We start from the raw sequence: 20,096 nt of genomic DNA, 5'->3' as shown, positions 1-20,096 counted from the left end.
ATCAGCAAATCCTCCAAGAAAAGATCATGGACAACAACTGTCAGCTCGTGTAGACAAGGCACTTCACTTTCTGCAATTTTAATTTATCTGGATCTCATTGTTTCCACACCTGTTACACTTTCAAATGTTTTTTTCAATGTATCTTTCTCTATACCCTAACTGTTGCAGAATAATTTCTGGACTGGCAAACCAACTACAATGTACATGGACATAGAAATCTGCTTATTACTTTCTTATTAAACATTTAAATCCAAGACAATAATGAGAAGGTATTAAGTAACCACACAGGTCTCTCCTCTCTTCCATTGGGTAAGGTCTGAAGGGATGAAGGACCTTATGGAAAAGCACACAAATTGGATTCATGGCGGAAACAGGGAATGTGAATCTAAGTAATGCTTGTTACGCTACTTACAGTCTGAGTTTTAATTAAACAAGATCCTTATGATTTTGTTCTTCACCTATTAAATATCAAGATAATTATGTAGTTGGAGGAGGTGACATTATTGTTTTCTTCCATACTTAACAATGTTGCCATGAGAATCAGAGGAATTCATCAATGTAATGCTTTTATAAATTGAAAAGCCTTTACTTACATAAACATTATTAAGAGACTACAACCACACTGCATTTTGAGAACTGGTAATAAGGAAAAAAGGACAAAAGAGGAAAAGAGAAAACAAGTAGGCAATAGCAATTACTTTTAGAGGTTTAGATTTGCATGTTTGTTCTTATTACCTGTGAGACCACTGAGGACTCACTGCAGTGCTTCTTATCTGTAAAATCTGGTAGCTTATGTCTTAGTTACAGGATTTGATGATGAAATATAAAAGTAAGTATGAAGATATTTTAATTTTCTTTAGAAAATCACTGTACTAAATCATAAGATTTCCACTCTGAAAGGTATATGGACTATTCGAACAATGAGAACAGACAACCATAAGGAAAAGTAATATGTCAAAGTGAGATGAGCAGTGCAGAATAGAAAGGAGAGTGTCATATATTGAAAATACATCTGAATAGAAAAATGGGTAGACACAAAGAAAAATGAAAAACCTGTGCAAAAGGTATTTTAAATAATCCTTCCTGGTACTTTCTGGAAACTTGAGATTATAATCAAATTTAAAAATCAATAAATCTGACCAAGCATGGTGGCACATGCCTATAATCCCAGCATCTGGGAGGCTGAGACAGGAGGGTCGCTGCAAGTTTCAGATCAGCCTGGGGTACAAAGTAGGTTCAAAGCCAGCCTGAACTGCATAGTGAAACTCTGTCTCAAAAACGACAAAAAAAAAAAAGTACAGTAATTCCAATGTACATATGACTCTTAATAGAATGTATTTTTCTTCCTACCTTTTTTCTATGCATGTCTTTACATAGATACATGTGAAGATAAACACATAAAATAAATATAAATGGAATAAATTATCACAGGTCTATAATTTTACTAATAAAAGATTTGCTTATATTCCCACAACACAGATACTGAAATCATAATGGTGCATACTCTTTATGTCATTTTATAACATAGTTCATAAAGCACAATTTTGTCACCTTTCTTGAAATTTCCAAAATTCTTGATTAATGCCAGCATACTGTTCTAAACTGTCAATGTATCATGAGTCACATACCATTGGATATTCAGATTGCTTATAATTTTTATTTCAATTAACATTGTTCTTACAGGATCTTTCCTAAAACTTTGAACCTAATGTCCTATCATAAATTAATTAAGACTGAATAAATTCTTACCATTGTTTTAGGCAAAGCATCCCGAAAGGGTATAAACTTTGTCTATATTTGTACATTTGAACTGATAGATTAAAATATGTGTAAGATCTCCTGCTTGGGTTCTCTTTTTTTGGGGGGGTCCTGCCTGTTCATCCTCTCTCAAACTAATCTATTTAGGGATTCTTTATTATAGGCTAATCTGCAGGCTGACCTAACAAGGATTATGTTTTTTCTCTGTCTTTCTGGCATATTTATACTTTTAACAGCTTTATAACCAAGTCTGCAAAGAAAATGTTTCTAATGTATAATTTTTATGTAATAATAAAATCGTGATTTTTTTTCTAGAAAATGTATGTCACATCTGGGATACGATCTTCCTAGTAATGTACAGAAAAACTGGGCTCTGTGACTTTAGTCTAAATTGAGTCTCCTAAATGTAAGTGCTGATATAAAATGTCATTAAACTTCTTTCCAAAGGCTTTATAAATTTTTACTAATTCATGATTTTGACCCTTCATAAATTCTTCGATGAACAGTACATTACAACTTCTGAGTGAAGAATTTATCATGTTTATTCCATGTTTTGAATATGATACTATTGAGTTTTCCTAAATCTAATAAAGTGTACATAATTTTCTGAAGACTGATTCATGATTTGCAGAATTATTTTGAATGAATATTTGGATGCATAGTATGACAATGTAAAACTAATGGATAGTTATCCCACTTACAGGTTTATTCACAGGTTTTACATGTTACCTCCCAAATGACTTGATTTTTAATGAGATATGTCTTTCCCTTGAAGGCTTTGCCACAGTCTCTGCTCTCACAGGACTTCTCTCCCGTGGGAGTTCTGTGCTGTTCAATGATAGTTGATTTCACACTGAAAGAATTTCCACATTCATTACTTCCATAAAGTTTCTCCCCTGTATGAATCTGCTAATGTTTAATGAGTGATGCCTTCTAGATAAAGGTTTTCCCACATTCACTGCATTCATAGGGCTTTTCAATTTTATGTGTATGAAGGTTGATTTTTGGCTGAAGGCTTTTGCACATTCAGAGCTTTCATAATAAGGCTTCTCTTCAGTGTGAGTTCTTTGATGTACAACAAGGTGTGCTTTCTGAATAAGTATTTTTCCACATTCATAGAGTTTCTCCCCAGCTTGAACATTCTACCTTTTATTAAAGGCTTGCTTATGGTGCAGAGTTTTTCCTTGTTGATTGGTTTCAAATAATTTCTCTGCAGGTTTATGAAGTTTCCCTGCTTTATCAAGTTTGGAACAGAGGTATAATTTCCAATATGCTTTACACCCATTATCTTTCTTACATAGCTTTTGTTTTAACTAAGAAAGCTTAAATTATGTTGAACACTTTCTCCATGAATAATATTTAGGGGGTCTTTGAATTATAGAAACAAAGTCTGTGCTCACATATATGATTTTTCTGTATGCTGTACATTCTTGGCCCCTTTAATCCTTCAGTATTTCCTCATCTCTGAATGCAGGTTGTCACAGGGGGTTGTCTTGGCTTTCCTTGTAGTTATCTATCCACCCATCAACTTGCCAGACTTCTAGGGAAAAGATATGAAGAATCATCAAACTTGTACATCTTTCTACATGTTATAACATTAAGCCTAAATGTCCTGTGGTGAATTACTATCAACATGACTTAAACTGATGTGGATGGATCCTCTCCATGTCCCACCACCCCCATCTTTCCTGACTGCAAATGCAAACAAATGGTAGACCAAGTTAAAAAAAAATGTAATATGCAGTCTAGCTCAAAATCAAGAAAATGTACCATGTGACAAAAATGAAGAAGAAATTTAAAGTGAGGGGCTAAATAAAAATTGAATCTGTATGACTTTGCAGTTAAGATACTAAAGCTCTTATCATGAATGTGGAGTGAATTCCAAACTATAGGGTACAAATGTGCAGAGAACTGAGCTAACAATTTAAAGCTGGAAGTCACAAAGACCATCTCTTTTTGTAATATTGGAATTAGAAAGATGGCACCCATTAGATAATAAAAATGGTAAGAAGAATCAGGAGTTACTTAAGAAATCAGAACCCTAGTCTTGTAATTATGTGGGAGTACATTGCCAATGCACATTTGAAATATAATCCAAAACCCCCAAGTGGATAAATTCACCTAAAAATTGGCCCTGCATTAGTAAAATCAGTGTGTCCCCCTCTCTAAATAGTTCTACAGTAATGTTTTTATAGCTTACAGTACACAGAAATTCTATGGAAAAGAACTCTCACTGAAAGGGAGTTCACAGTCAAAATTATAAATTTCAAAAGAAAATGAACCACAATGAGTTGAAAATTTATGTCCACAGAAAAGTCTACGCATGGATGTTTATAGTGGCTTTATTCATAATGGCCCCAAACTTGAAGTAATTAAGATGCCAGATGTCCTTCGATAGGTGAGTGGATAAACAAAGCGGTACATCCATACAATGGAATAGTATTTAGCAATAAAAAGAAATGTACTATAAAGCCATGGATAGACATGGAAGAAACTTAAATGTATATTGCTATTTGAAAGAAGTCGGTCTGAAAAGGCTATATTCTGTACGATTTAAACTACATGACATTTTGGGAAAGGCAAAACTTTAGAGACAGGAAAAAGAACAATGCTTCCTGGGAGGAAGGGGAGAAAGGATGAAAGGGGAAGCGCAAGGGATTTTTAAGGTAGTGAAATTATTCTGTATGACATGGTAATAGTGGATTTTTATGCATTTGCTGAAATCCATAAAACTACACAACACAAAGATTAAACCTTAATGTAAAATATGGACTTTAGTTGATAATAATGTATCGACATTCACACATAAATTATAACAAGTATACTAGTGTAAGATGTTATTACTAGGGAAAACATGGAGAGGGAAAGACAGGGGTATAAGGAAATTTTCTATACTAGCTGGTCTACTCTATTGTCCATCTAAAACTACTGTTAAAAAGTCTATTAGTTGAAAAAAAGTAAGGGGATGGATGTATACCCATGAAATCCTTGCCAAAAGAAAGCTGAAATAACCACATTAATTTCAGACAATGACTTAAGAACAAGAAAGATTTTCTGGAACAAAGAACGACATTATGAAATGATAAAATGGTCAATTCTCCAAGAAGAAATAACAATCCTAAAAGTGTATGTACCTAATAACAGCACTTCAAAATACATGAGGCAAAAATGGATACATCTGAAAGAGAAACAGACAAATCCACAATTATTGTTGGAGACTTCAACACTCTTTCTCTCAATAATTGATAGAACAAGTAGACAGAAAACCAACAGGGATATAGATAAGGTGAACAGCACTATCAGCCAATGCCATCTAATTGGCATTAATTAAAAAACTGCATCCAACAACAGCAAAATACACATTCTTTTCAAGTACATATGAAACATTCACTAAGATAAGCCACATTCTGGGTCTTAAACAAATTGTAACAAACTTATAAGAAATCATATTATGTACAATAACAGTATTAAGCCAGAAATCTGTCAGACAAAGACACTTGTAAAACCCCAAATATTTGGAAATTTAAAGATATACTTACTTCTAAATAAGTCTTAAGGGAAATTTTACAGTATTTTGAACAAAATGAAAATATGACATAAATTGTGGGACACTGTGAAAACAGTGTTTGGAGGGACAGTTACAGAACTGAATGTATTACATTAGAAATGAAGAAAGATCAAGGAGTGCAATATACAAGTGAGAATGGAAACCAATAAAGTTGAAAACAGGAATGTCCTTCAAAGTGTGAATGGTTAATCAAAGTGTAGTGCACCATTTGGTGAATTATTGCTTAGTGACTAAAAGGAAGAAACTATTTGTATACACAACAGGATGAATCTTCAGAGACTTATGCTCAGAGAATTATGCTGAGTGAAAAGATCCAAACCCACAGTTTCATACTGTTTGACCCCATCATATAATAGTCTTGACATTATAGAAATGGAGAACAATTTAGTATTTGCCAGGGTTTAAGGAAGAGTTGAAGTAGGAGGGAATGGGTATGGCTATAAAATGACAATAAAAGGGATCCTTGCAGTGATGGGAATGTGTTATGTATCTTGATTTTATCAATGTCAATTCCCTGGCTGTGATTTTTACTATAATCTTTCAAGATATCACCACTGTGGGAAACTGGGTCAAGGGTACACAAGGTCTCTATAGTATCTTTGACAAGTGCATGAATACCTACAATTGTATAAAAATAAAAAAGATAAATTTAAAAAATAGTAAAATATTCCAAAAAGAAGAACAATGGGGAAGCAGAACAACAAAAAAAGAAAGAGAAAGGAGTAAACAGAACAGAAATACCGATAGGGCTAAATTCAATATCAATAATTACATAAAATATAGTCTAAAGGAGAAAAAATACAATGATATCAATTGATCCATAAAAAACATGTCCAACATTCATTCATGATAAAAACTCTCAGAAAGCCAGGATTAGAAGGAAACATCCTCAGCCTTTAACAGGTTATCTATGAAAAAAATCCTACAAGTAAAGTTTTCTCAATGGTAAGAAAGTGAATGCTTTTGTCCTAAGATTAGGATCGAGGCAAATATGTTACCCTCCCTACTCCTTTTCAACATTATACAGAAGATCCTAGAAAGTACAATAAGGCAAGAAAAAGAAGCAAGGGTATCCAGAATTAGAAAGAAACTGTTCTTATTCATAATTACATAATTATTTATGTAGAAAATTGCAAGCCATCTGTAAAAGAACTACTAGCACTAATATGTGAGCTATGAAAGGTCCCAGGATATAAAAGCAATATAGAAAAATCAATTATATGTCCAAAAACTTGAATTAACCAATATGAAACTAAAATATAAGACAAATATATATATATGTGTGTGTGTGTGTGTGTGTGTATACACACGATTTATATTACCTTATAAGAACATAAAACATACGTGTAGATTAAAATATTGTAAGAGCTGTCCATTCAAAACTGCAAAATATTACTGATATAAAATTTAAAACGTCTAAATAAATGGAGAGATGTACGAAATTTATGAATTAGAAGACATATAGTTAGCATATCAATGATCCACAGATTCAATGCAATCTCAAACAAAATCCTTTACAGGGTTTTTGCAAAAGTTGGAAAGCTGATTCTAAAATTTATGTGAAATACTAAGCACCTAAAATAGCCAAAATGTTATGAAAAGAAAAACAAAGTTAGAGTTCTTAATAAATTTAAGCACTTAATGAAAAGGCTGTAGTAATTAAGACAGTGTGATACTGGCACACAGATTGACACGAGTTCAAATAATATTCAAAATGGATTCCAAAGTAAATTAATTAACAATAGCTTTTTCAAAAATGTTACTGGCACAATTGGAAATGCATATACAAAAGTGATACAAAGGAATACTGATCCTTACCTCACACCAGATATAAAAATAACCCATTACCAGTCATAGACTTAAGTCTATAAAAACTAAAATTATAGATCTCCTGGAAGAAAACATGAAAAAAGTTTTTGTTATCCTGGTTAGAGATTTGCTACACAGGACAGAAAATGTAAAAGCATAAAAGGAAACCTTAATATTAACTGAATTTCATCAAAAATTAAAACAAGGTTTCTGAATTTTAAAACAAGCCATAGCCCAGGAATAGTTGGAAAATACACAGCTGCTAAGGACTTACATTAAGAATATAAGAAGAACTCTCACAATTTAACAACAAAGATCACAACAGATAATTAACCACAGAAGATATACAGATGGCAAATTTGCACATGACAACATGCGCAACATCACTAATTATTACAGAGATGCAAATCTGAATCACAATGCAATCTTCCTATGCCCATACTATAAAGGTGTGCTGTTGGTGAGAAGACAAAATAGTATAGTCACATTGGAAAATAGTTTGGCAATGTCTTACAAAGTTAAACATATGCTTACCATTTGACCAAGCAATCCCAGTCTAGATATTTACTGAAAATATATGAAAACATAGGTCCATACAAATACAGTACCTGTACAAGCTTCATTCAAAATAACCAAAACCAGGAACAATTCAAATGTGCTTTAACCGGTCCATTGATAAACAAACAGGAACATTACTCAGATTAAAAGAAAGGAACGAAGTGTTGATACATGCCACAACATGGATGAACCTAAAAAGCATTAAGGTAAGTGAAATAAGTCATTTATGACTCATTTATTTGTCACTCAAGAAAAAAAACTAAACTGAAAGGAAAAGAAATGATGCCTTGGATGGAGAGAGATATTTAATTATAAAAAGAAGTTTGGAAAGGGATGAAAATGTTGAATATTTTGATTGTGGTTACATAAACCTTGGAAAGGTGAACTTCATGGCATGTTCATTATACTTCAATAAATCTCATTTTAAAAAGGCAACACAGTAACATCAGCATATATATGATAAACAAAGAAAATACACACAAGGAATTATGCTACTGTATAAGCACACATATAACCAAAGAATGCATGGTGCCAAAATATCTCCTATGTGTTAGTGATAAACAAAATACTAACAAACATTGAAATCTTAATGATATGCTTATGGAGGTATTAGAGGTGATGAGTACATCTTTGCAAATTAAAGTGCACTGCAAACAATTAAGGTGAATTGATCGAATGACGGCAATTGTTAGACAAGACATGTAAGAGATATAGTGAAATGTTCATTGTTGAATCTAGGTGGAGGTATTATATGAATCTTCAATCTTTACCTTTATTTGTTCTCTATAAAACTTTTCCTAATAAAATGTTGAAGAAAAAAGCTAGGTGAATAAATGCAATGTAAATCCAAACTAGAGAAAATAAAAGGAGAAATCATCAAAACAGAAGAGAAACAGTGAAATTAATTAGGCAAAAGTTCTTTCTGTAGAAAGATCAACAAACTGAATAAGTTTCAAAGTCTGCACTACTACATAAAACTGGACAGTTCTTATTACTACAGTGAGGCTACTCATGAGATGAACAGTCCCTAGGAGACTTTTATTGTCTCAGAATGACCAGAGAAATGCCAGAGTTCAATCACGGATGAGGAAAATCACAGTCCATGAAAGAAATTTAAGTACGGAGCAATGGGGCAGAAGTTAAAGTTGCTTTCTGGTTCTACCCTAGGAGTTCAGTGTTGTCTAGGAAAGAGTCCCCATGCTCCTGTCTTCCCATGCTCCTGGATGATGGTCTTGCAGTGCCTCCCATTCCTTTGGAATCCCCCCCGTAGATATTTCAAGCAGAGTATATTAATTTGGCATAGGCATGATACTTTCTAGAATGTTACTCAAAATACACATAACCTGGCCCCTACCAGGCTTTCTGAAACAATTTCTAGAAAGCAGGGTCCACTCGTGAGTATTCTGAGAGTTTCACAGGTTACACATCTCCTGGTTAACAATCACTACATTTTAAAGAAACTTCCATATGTATATCAAAAACAGACACCTCCCTGACAGCTTTCTTTATGCCAGGTACCCTTTTAGGTGTTTTACATACAGAAACTCATTAACTTCTGATAATCACTAAGCTTTATGATTAGCTTCATTCTATAGCAGGTGAAGTGAAGCAAAGTAGTGTGTTCACATGACAGCTAGTGAGAGAACTGGCTAGAATTTGAACACAGGTTGTGTGGTTCCAAGAGCCATGCTCTTAGCCACTTGTATGTGGATGGATAACAAACCTCCTTCCTCTGTCCAGGTCCAAAATAATCAATACAGTATTTATTCATTGTTTTCCACCAGCCCCACAGTGGGGTAAATTAGAACAAGACATGCTCTGATCTCTAAGGATTTGTGTTCTAGGTCATGAAAATAGCTAAGGGTACTTAGCTAGATTTTAAGTTACCACATGGAATGGAAAAATAAAGGCTATAGTTTAAAGTTTAAAACATCACCAATTAAGGAAATAAAAAGAAGAACTTAACAAATATGAAGAGCTGAGGAGCAGACGGTCAAAAAGTAAGTGAGCCAAATCCCTACTTTTCATATAAGGTAGATAAAACTGAAAATTCAAGAAATGGAGGTATAAAGACATTTTATAGGCCCATGGGAGTACTCACCAGAACTGACAATACTGAAGAAAGTTTAAGAAGAGGCTGCCCTTGGACGGTGTGGCTGGGAATGCCTCTTGGATTAGTTTTCTTCCTATAGCATTCTGCACTCTGGGGCTGAACATGTGTACACCAATATTTGAATAGAATGTAGCTTTGAAAATAAGGGCATTAGGACTCAGGAGGGTGGACCTTGTCTGAGTATATTTTTCATCCCTTTCAGGATACCACTGGAATGAGAACCACATGCACAATCTTTACAATTCCAGGAATCACCGGATATAAGAAAGTGTGCCATCAGCACATCAGAAATCATAGGCATCTCTATCAGCAGCAGATATGGGACTTCACTGAGCCCGAAGGAGGACATTAAAGCTGAAAGAAAACACACTCAGGAGAAGCTGCAGAGCATCAGGAGCCCCACAGGTCAGCCCAGAAGGCTCTAGAGAGCGGACACATTTGCCAAGTAACACTGGGCTCTGAAGAAGCCAGCTAGGGAGTCACCTGTATGTCTGCAGGGCCACAGCTGAAGACAACTGATGCTCTGAGATGTACATTTAACAAGCAATGCTTCTCAATTTTCCTCAGCTTAGGGGTTCCCTGGGAGCTTGTTGAAATGCAGATTCTGACTCAGTAAATTCTACACTTCCACTTAAGAGTCCTGTGTCCAATGCCCAGGCTGCTGGTCCACAGGCCACACGCTGAAGAGTAAGACTGTTTCAACAGACTTCTTTGGGCTGGGCCCATGGGAGGGTACCACAAATGGTAGAGAATGAGGAGGCCAACTATTGTGTACTTTCTGGTTCTCCATAACCACACCAGAGCAAAAATAAACAAACAACCAGCCAAGGAAGAAAGCAGCTCTCCCCAAGACTGAAAGGAATCACTGAAGTATTTCACCTGGGTGTGACAGCCTCTCAAGTTTATTTCTATTTTAATTAATTCATCAATTAAGCAGATAATACAGAAAACAAAAACTGAGTAGGAAGGAAGCACCAATAAGAGGAATCTGGCAATAGGCAGTATCAAATCAGATCTCCAAGAATCTGAGAAGGAAAAGAGAAAAAAGAAACTGTGTAAAAGTTTACAGTGTTCGGTCTCCAAGCAAGGGTAGAAGAGAGCATAGTGCATACCTGGCCTGGCAGAGTTAAAGGTCACTAGAAAAGCTTCTTTGTCCACAGCAACTGCAATAAATCAGGCAGGATAATTTCCCCGAGGTTGAAAACAACTCCCAATATCACACTGAGAAAACACCAATGCCCAAGAAGGTGAGAAATCCCTCAAAGCTCCTAGAAAGGAGGGGAAAGGAATAAGAGGTTTGGCACTTGTCACTAGCAAATCAAAGGTAGAGATGGGGTCTCAGAACAAAGCCACTCTGGATGTCAGGTGAAGAACACGAAGACTGGAAAAGGCTGGCAGGTGGTGGCCTCATTTGGATATGACAACAGCTTGTTCACTGGGCCAGAGTCATGTCCGCATGTCTGGGGGCCAAGAAGAGCTCTTGTGAGCATTCCAGGGGTCAAGTCTTCACTGACAATCAGGTTCTGTGTCCCTGGCCCAACTCACCTGGTGTGTGCTCACCTGGAAAGCTCCTCATCTGGGGTCTTCTGTCTGCCCCCCAGGCCTCTTCTCCTTGTCCCAAGCTGAAGATCGCATCTGATTGGGCAACTAGATACCCTGCCGGGGAAATGACAGAGTCCTTTGTTATTGGTGCTGGAGGCTCTCCAGACCAAGGCCCACCCCCAAAGGCTGAAGATGGGACAGCCGCAGTGAGTGCCTCACACACACGGCCATTCATCCAGAAGGTGACCGCACAAATATCCTGTCCAGCATCCAAACGGACTAGGACAGTGAGCCTTCTGCCCAAACTCACTGAGGTGTCAACACCCCTGCGCTAGAAGCAGGTGCTGAGGGAGACACAAGTGGGGGCATTCTACATCACTCCGTGCAGTGGTCCCTCACCCACAGACACCAGGTGGCTGTAGTTCTCGAGCATGACATCCCTGTAGAGGTTCTTCTGAGCAGAGTCCAGCTGCTGCCACTCCTCTAGGGTGAAGTCCACAAACACATCCCTGAAGCTCAGTGATTCCTGTAATAGCACATTCCTCTTCAGCACAAAGGGATCAGCCCAGGGGACCTGGTCATGACACCTCCCGCACACTGAGGGCTTATTCTGTGTCATTCCAAGTCCTTTATGTGTGCTAAAGAATTAGATCCAGACCACCACCCTAGGACAAACTTGATAGATGAGGACTGTGAGGTCTACAGTGTGTACTGTAACTATCCCATGTCAAACAGCTTGGAAACAGGCATTAAATCCAGGTGATCTGGTCTTATCACCCACTTTTTTAAAAAACTACACACTACAGTAATGTCTTTCACTGACACATTTTAGCGTAGTAATTCCCCATTATCTGCAAGGGATATGTTCAAAAACCCCAGTATAGGCCTGAATCCATGGAGAGTGGGATAATATAGTGATTATATAATGAGATAAAATGAGGCAAACGATACAGGCATTGTGATATAATGTTATATTACTACATAAAGGTTACATGAACACAAAGACTATGATACTTTGACAGTTGATCAGATAAATCAGAGAGCTACTGGCTAATAAGTGGGTAGATCCCCATTACCTGCAGGGGATAATCAAGACCTCCAGTAGATGCCTGAATCCATGGATAGTTCTTGAATCCCTTTATATCCTAACTTTATGCATACATACCTACAGTGCAGTTTAATTTATAAAATAGGCACATTAAGATAGTAACAACAGTAATAAAATAGAACAACTATAATATACTGTAAGAATATGCATGTGAATGTATTCTCTTTCAGAATATCTTGTACTATTTGCTCTTGTGTTGATGTGGGATGATATAGTGCTTATATAATGAAATAAAATGAGGTGAATGATACAAGCATTGTGATGTAATATTAGATTACTACATAAATTTTACATGAACACAAAGACTATGATACTTTGATACTTGATCTGATAAAACAGACAGCTACTAAGTGACTAACAAGTGGGTAATATATACCTTGTGGATATACTGGATAAAGGGATATCCTGGCATGACGAGGCAGGATAGTGCAAGATCTCACTGTATTACTCAGAATAGTATGCAAGTTAAAATTTACGTTCATTTCTGGTATTTTCCATTTCATATTTTTAGATCACAGTTGATTGTGGGTAAGTGAAACCACAAAAGGCCATGCTGCAGTGTGGTGGAGGGGGGCACTACTGAATATAGCATCTTTATATAACTAAAATTATTTGAAACTTTATAGGAGAAAAAGTGTCAGAAATATATTATTACTGAAATTCATTCATTCAACACATATTTACTGAATAGAGACCAAACTGATAAGTTCTGTGGATATAAACATTAATAAGAAATTGCCAGGTATGGTGACACATGCCTGTTATTTCAGCACTTGGAAAGCTGAGGCAGGAGGATTGCCATGAGTTCAAGGGCATCCTGGCGCTACACAGTGAGTTTAAGGCCAGCCTGAACTACAAAGCCAGACCCTGTCTCAAAAAACTAAAAAAAAAAAAAAAAAAAGAAATTAATATGAGATATATCTCCTAATCTCAAAAGGCTTCAGTCTAGAAAAAGGAAAAAACCTCACTTATAAACTCATATATCATATGAAAGATAATAACCATGGACTCATGTATCTAGACAGATACATAAGCATATATGATCTCTGAAAGAATATATGAAAAACTGAAGGAAGAGAAGACATGGGGGTAGGTTGAGAGAATTATTTCTCTCCATTTTGTTGAACAAAAGCTTTTTTCAAACTTCTTATAATTAGTAAAAATTACTGCACCACATGTTCAATTTGGTTTGTTAATGCTCTATTCAGAATATGGTTTTAGAATTTTGACATATCTCTATTCTTTAATGAAACTCATCTATAATTTTCTCATTTGTAATACTTTCATCACACTTAGGCTTAAGTGGATTCATAAAATGAATTAGATTCCTTTTCATCTTTCACTAACCTGAAAACCTCAAACATAAAAATTATCTGGTCTTAAAAATTTTGCAAAAGTAGTAATTAGTACAGACTCAGGGCCAACTTGAAGTGCTAGTACATTTGATTCGAAAATACAAATGCCAGGTATACCTTCCATAAACACCTGTACCATAGAACAGATATGCAGAAAGTTGTTCATGAGATACTGCTTATAACATTAAAAGAAAATTAAAACCTAAATATCCATCAATAGACAAATAACTAAGTGATAAATCCACACTAAGAAACTGGAATTCAACTAATCTTTATAGTGACAAGGAACATCATTATGAATATAATCAATCAGGTGGTAAAAATGGATATGCCAGGATGAAGGCAGTTATATATGAATATACACACATGTGTGTGCGCATATATATATATATATATATATATATATATATATATCGTTAGTTAAATCAATTGACATAAATGCATCCACAGCATTATTAACACCCAATGTGTTCACAGTGAGTATCTCTGAGGAAGACTATGGCTACCAGGGGAAGGAGAAATGGATAATTTTTGCTACTATTTTTGTGTGTGCACATTAAAACATTAAGTACACATTAATCTTCATTATTTTAACTGTAAGAATAAGCACAAGGGGTCTGAAAGCAAAGAAAGGCAAATAGCAGAATGAGTGTATATATTTAAAAACACATTCAAGGAGAAAAGAAAGGTGAGGTACAGATGCCAAAGGAAGGAATGAAAAACTGTCTTTTCTTCTGTTTCTCCCCACCCCTGTCCATCTATCTTTCTCCATAAGGCAGTCAACAAGTGGAAAAGAAAACATCAGGAACAGAGGGGACAACTGGCTTACTGAACCTTGCTATACACATTTCCAAAAGTTGCTCAACTTGACTGAAAGACAAAGTTGGGGTAAATTAGGAACTCACCTGGGACACTGCCATACTGCTCTGTCGGATGGAGGTCTACAAAGACACAATTACGCAGGTCGAGATCAGTGAGTAAAGCCATGAGAACATCATCACCAGACTTATAATAGTCACCCTTGCACCCTGGGGAGGAAACGTGTCTTGGTAGCCCAGCCAGTTCCCTTCGCACTCTGATAATCGTGAAGGTTTGGCACATGGAATTTGTTTTCCCCTATTAAACAAATGTATACCTTATGTTTAAAGACACCTATCTCCAAAATTCAATTACTAGAAATTTGTCATGAAGCTGAAAAGAGGTTCACTGTGGTCACCATTTAAAACTTTGGAAGCTTTTACTATTCTGGATCTCTTCTGGTTCCAGATGAATTTTAGGAATGTTTTCTCTAGATCTGTGAGGTATACTAATGGTATTTTAATTGGGATTACCTTGAATCTGTACAATTTGAGGTTAATTTCCTATCACCTTGTCTGAAATCCTGTATTGCTTTTATTGTATTTGTGTTGTTTTATGTCTGTGTGTTTGTTAATATGTTTTCATTCTTTTATCTTTAAAATTAAAAAAAAAAAAAACTTTGAAAGCAACTAATCCCAGCAAAGGGAACTGTTTAAAAACTGACACACACAAAAATAGGCATGCTGCATAGTTTTAAATGGTGTGGAACTTTTAGTGTTTAACATGTTAAAAGCAAGTTATAAAAAGTGAGAGCAAAGTGTGTTCCCACTTATCTTAAGCAATATGTTCATATATGAAATCCAAAAGAGCATTTATTAAAATGTCACTGGGCATGGTGGCACACGCCTGTAATCCCAGCACTTGGGAGGCTGAGGCAGGAGAATTGTTGCGAGTTCGAGACCAGCCTGGGCTACAAAGTGAGCTCAAGGCCAGCCTGAACTGCATAGTGAGACCATGTCTCAAAAAAAAGACCAAAAAAAAAAAAAAATAAAACGTTGACATTTGTTACCTTTGAATAATTTCAATTTATTTTTTATCTTCATTATCTCATTTTTGACAATGGATTTTTTTTGGTAGCAGGAATCAAACTCAGGACCTTGTGCTTGCCAGGCAGGCACTTGTGCCACTGAGCTATATCCCCAGTCTGACAATGGATATTAATTACCACCAAAATAAAACTTTAAAATGATTAAAAATCATCTATTATATACTGAATTGATGTGAAAAGACCCTCAGCAAATTGTGGATGTGAAGGATCTCTTGATGTGGTTCAGGGTAAGGAAACTAAGCAGGGCTGAGGGAAAGGGGAGTTGGGGGCAGATGAGTCACAGCCCAGCACTATCAGTTTTATGTGGAGCTGGAAACTTGCCCTGCTGACCCTCCACTCTTCATTTGGCCTTCTAACTACCTTGTCCCTGCCTGCTCATTGCTTCCTTTCCCACCATTTGCTTTGATTGCCACATTCTTCCTTGTTTGGTAGTTATGAAAACATAGATTCAGCAAGAAGCTGCAGGCAGAGGAACCATTTAAATCACAGCAATCACCACAAGAGCATCAGGACAACAGAGTTCAGCGTCATGAAGGTTAATGTTCTCGGGCTCAGTTGCAGAAAGCATCAAAAGGAGAGAACAGAGCAGAATGCAAGCAAACCTGTGAACTACTCTGAAATTCCAAAGTCTATGACTATAAAATACTACTTTCTGCACTTTGGTCGGGCCAGAGGCAAATCCAGCATGTGCCCTGGAGGCAGGTGTGATGTTGATGCTAAGAGACTGACTCAAATCCAGAAAGACCAATGGCAGAGAAGGGAGTATGACGCTGTGCACTTACATGGGCTAGGGGAGGAGAGAGTGCTCTGAGGCTGGATGTGGCCCTCCCCAGCCTCATCCTGCCTTTGCAGTCACTGTGGGGTGCAGCTGCCCCACCTATGCCGCCATCCACCTGACACTTTCACCTCTCTCTCCCACAGCAGGAATCAAACTGTCTACTGGCACACGGTCCTGGTGAATGCCTGCAAATTCAGCCAGCCTTCATCTCTCTCAGCTGCTAGGAGGGACTGCTGTCCTGTGAGCCTCCTGCCTCTGCCTCAAGGATCTGGGCTCTGGGGCTTCTCCACTTGCCTCAGAGAAGCTCTCTTGTTCCCAGAACCAAAGAAATGAAAGACAACTTTGGCTCAGCTGTGGCCATTATTGCAGCAACAGATCTCTGCCTGCCACCCACGGAATCCACCTCCTGTGGCCACATACTGGGGCTTCTCAAGCTAACAGAGGAAACTGGAGTGTAGATAGTCTGGTTGGTGAGCAGTGGTTTCAGGTATGCACTTTATCCTGGAAACACCAATAACCTAGAAGGTTCCATTAACAACCACTAGGCTACCCTCTGTGGGACAACGCTGAGTAAGCCCTAAAGATTTTATTCAACAAAATGCCTCATTTTAGTTTCAAAAGCTAACAGGACTTCAGCTAATACCACTGAGCTTAACACTGCAGCATTAGGAATCCTGGTCTAGAAGAAACTGACAGACTGCTGTGCCACCTGTATTCATTTCAGACACAAGTTAAGTGCCTTCGATTTGGAAATACGTCAGTGAACAAAATCTCGATTTCTCTGTTCCTTCAGAGATTACAACCTAACGAGGGGCCACACAAAAAACAAAGGGACCTGATAAATAATAGGGGACATTATAAATGGATAAGGGCTACACGGAAAAGAAAAAGAATCGGTCGGATTTGTTACCTACGCAATTTGGGACAGCTGTCCACTCTCTTGCTTCCTCTCTGTCTGCAATGAAGCTAATCGCAGCACTACCGCACTGGACTCCCCTGAAGATGACCGTGAAAGACCTGCCTCAGCGCCTGGCCTCTACCTAACACATGACAAGCAGTCGCTTAACGATTCAATGCATTAACGCATTTACCACTCGCTCATCCGCAAGCTTCGACCTGAACACTCACCCCACCGCCCCTATCACTGGACCCGACGGGAGCGCCAACCCACGACTTCTCGGCCGGGCCATCCCTCCCAACAAAACCCACCACACCACCCCTCCCCTTACTTCTCTGTCAAGGCCCCAAAGATCAGCGGCAGGTCACCACAGCCTGTGCTGGCGGGGCCCACCCTCTCTGGTCCCCCGAGCACTTCCGCTTCCCGTCAGCCCCCCCACCAAGGTACAGCACTCGCTGCGTAGCGCACGCGCAATAGCTCTGCAGAGGGACGTACCACTGCCAGTGGGCAACACGAGTTCTATCAGCGTTCTGGTTTTTACAGTATTGCACTGAAGGTGACAAAGAGCGATAAGAAGGTACACAATTTTCCGCGGCGAGTCGTACAAAAGGCCATGGAAGGTGACACTATGTGTTGAGAGAAAGGCAGGCGCCCAGCAACTCCCAACGGCCCCACTCCTGCAGGCTGCCAAACCGAAACCCCCTGTTCCATCTGTGGTCCATTCTCCAAGCCACGCCTTTGCTCTTTTCGCTCATGGAATTTGAAAAGGAGGGTCTTACCCCACCCGCTTCAGCTGAGGCACGGCGGGGGGCGGGGGCTTGTAGGGGCAAGGACAGGTTGGGGCCGGGTTCAACCTCTGAATCTAGAGACCTGCGGTTCTGGCTGGGGCGGGAAGACTCGTGGAGGAGGAGCTTGAGCTGGGCTGCAGGACTACAATCCTCCTCAAAGAGGGAAAAATCTCAGGGGTCTGATTCTCTTCCAGTAGATAGAGGGGCCCTGGCACAAATCTGGTTTCTACCCTTGTGAAAATGCGTTGAAAGTAGCACAGAGCTATTGTCCTGAGCCTGCCAGCCAGTGGCAATGTGGCCTTGTGGAAAGTTTTCTATTGTTTGTCGGTCTGGAAGAAAGAAACTAAGTGTGTCTTCTGTGCTTGCAGTGCCTGCTTGGTAACAAGAAGGCCCCCTGGGGTCAGGAATGGGAAAGTCTTAGTCTAGGTACACAGCAGTGCTTTCTGTACCACCTCTAACACGTTCCAGGCACTTTTCACAGGTGCAAATGTGAAAGATGATCATAAAATCGGACATTTAATTTCCACTTGAACATGGTTCTGTCTCGTTTCCCTTTCCCTCAGCAATTTAACTCACATTTTCCATTTGGTTTGGATGAGTTACAACCCATCACAGCAAACTCAATACACTAATCTGTTGGAAGATGACCCTAAGTCTTAGAAAAATGAGCTGCTTTTCATTTGAGCAGGACAGTCATGAATTATTGACCACTATATTTCCTGTGCATGTTTTCATGATGGCCAGGATTAGAAATATCACCCTATTTATTTCTAGAGGAGAGGTGACTAGATAACCACCTTTTCAGACATAACAATCACTAGGCAGGATGTGGTTAATAGTGTTATTATGACAGTATCCAGAGGACAGCAGACAATCCCCAAGCTGCAGAAGCATCTGGTCTGAGGCCTTACCTAGACTCTCCCCATATCCTGATTCTGCAGAACCAGTGCTTGCGCAAGAGGGGAAAGGACTTACGGTTTGGATGTGCCATGTTGTAGGAATTAAGGAATACACGAATGAGTTTTTCCAACGCAGACTGTCTGGGCTATTGGAATCTACGAATCCATTGGTAGAAATGGCTTGGATCCATGACTCAGCGATCCTTTGGACTTTTCTCCACAACCAAGGATCCTGCCTGAGATAGCCTGTGTTATCATCCAAAGGGCTATCTCTAGAGCTCCAAGCCCAGATTACATGGTAAATGGTGCTGGTTTCCATTGACCTGTCACATACAGTATGGAACATACTGCTAAGGTTACTGGATTTTTCCATACTGTAAATCTCTTTACATAATTATACCATCACTTTGCACGATTTTACCTGTGCCTCGCTCCAACCTTGCCCAGAATCACCACTTATATTCAATTGGAAATATTTGTAATACAAAATTTAGGCTTCTCATTGAGTTGAAATTCATCTATTTTATTCCTGATATTATATTATCAATCATATTGATATACAGTCTAAAGTTTGTTTTCAAAATTCAAGTAAGGTAGACCTTCTGAAATCTAGGTTGATCCTACTTTCACAAAATGACTTGTCAGGTTATATATCAAAATTTCCCCACCCAAGAAGCCACTACTGGTAGGCATTGCTGGCCCTTTACCTCATTGGAAGGGCAGAGGTCCAGAGTAATTGGACTGTGCAGTGGCTAGAGTGTGTTTGTTTTGTTGCTGTGGTGCAGTGTTCTGCTGAGCCACTTGTTCCTAGATGCTGTTCCTCCAGTGACTTCTTTCTTTCTTTCTTCCTTCCTTTCTTTTTTCTTTCTTTCTAGCTCTTTAAATTTTTGGTGCTGAGGATTGAACCCAGGGCCTCCCACTTGTTAGACAAGCGTTCTACCACTGAGCTAAATCCCCAGCCCCATCCGCAAGTGATTTTGGTGCCAGGTCATCAGGTAATGTTCTGATGATGTCCC

At 38.3% G+C, this 20,096-nt stretch overlaps 1 protein-coding gene across 6 annotated transcripts; it reads right to left on the bottom strand.

Annotated features, from left to right (window-relative positions):
• Positions 1 to 1,418: 1,418 nt before the first annotated feature.
• Krbox4 (KRAB box domain containing 4) lies at positions 1,419 to 17,836 on the bottom strand. Of its 6 annotated transcripts, none has more exons than XM_005408981.2 (6): positions 17,725 to 17,836; positions 14,717 to 14,752; positions 11,748 to 11,874; positions 11,352 to 11,462; positions 4,893 to 4,936; positions 1,419 to 3,298 (listed from the first exon to the last, which is right to left on the bottom strand). In XM_005408981.2, the coding sequence occupies exons 2-5, from the start codon at positions 14,729 to 14,731 to the stop codon at positions 4,893 to 4,895; spliced, it is 297 nt and encodes a 98-aa protein (XP_005409038.1). In that variant the 5' UTR covers positions 14,732 to 14,752; positions 17,725 to 17,836; the 3' UTR covers positions 1,419 to 3,298. The 6 variants fall into 6 exon arrangements, with proteins under 6 accessions (XP_005409038.1, XP_005409040.1, XP_005409037.1 ...); XM_005408983.2 differs by having other exon boundaries at positions 11,367 to 11,462; XM_005408980.2 differs by lacking the exon at positions 4,893 to 4,936 and having other exon boundaries at positions 1,419 to 3,295.
• Between the last annotated feature and the right edge of the window lie 2,260 nt (positions 17,837 to 20,096).

The sequence above is a fragment of the Chinchilla lanigera genome, unplaced genomic scaffold (genome assembly GCF_000276665.1).
Source record: "Chinchilla lanigera isolate Chin_1 unplaced genomic scaffold, ChiLan1.0 scaffold00115, whole genome shotgun sequence".
Classification (NCBI taxonomy): domain Eukaryota; kingdom Metazoa; phylum Chordata; class Mammalia; order Rodentia; family Chinchillidae; genus Chinchilla; species Chinchilla lanigera.
The sequence above is the reverse complement of the archived record's forward strand: the minus strand, read 5'-3'. Positions and strand labels throughout refer to the sequence as shown.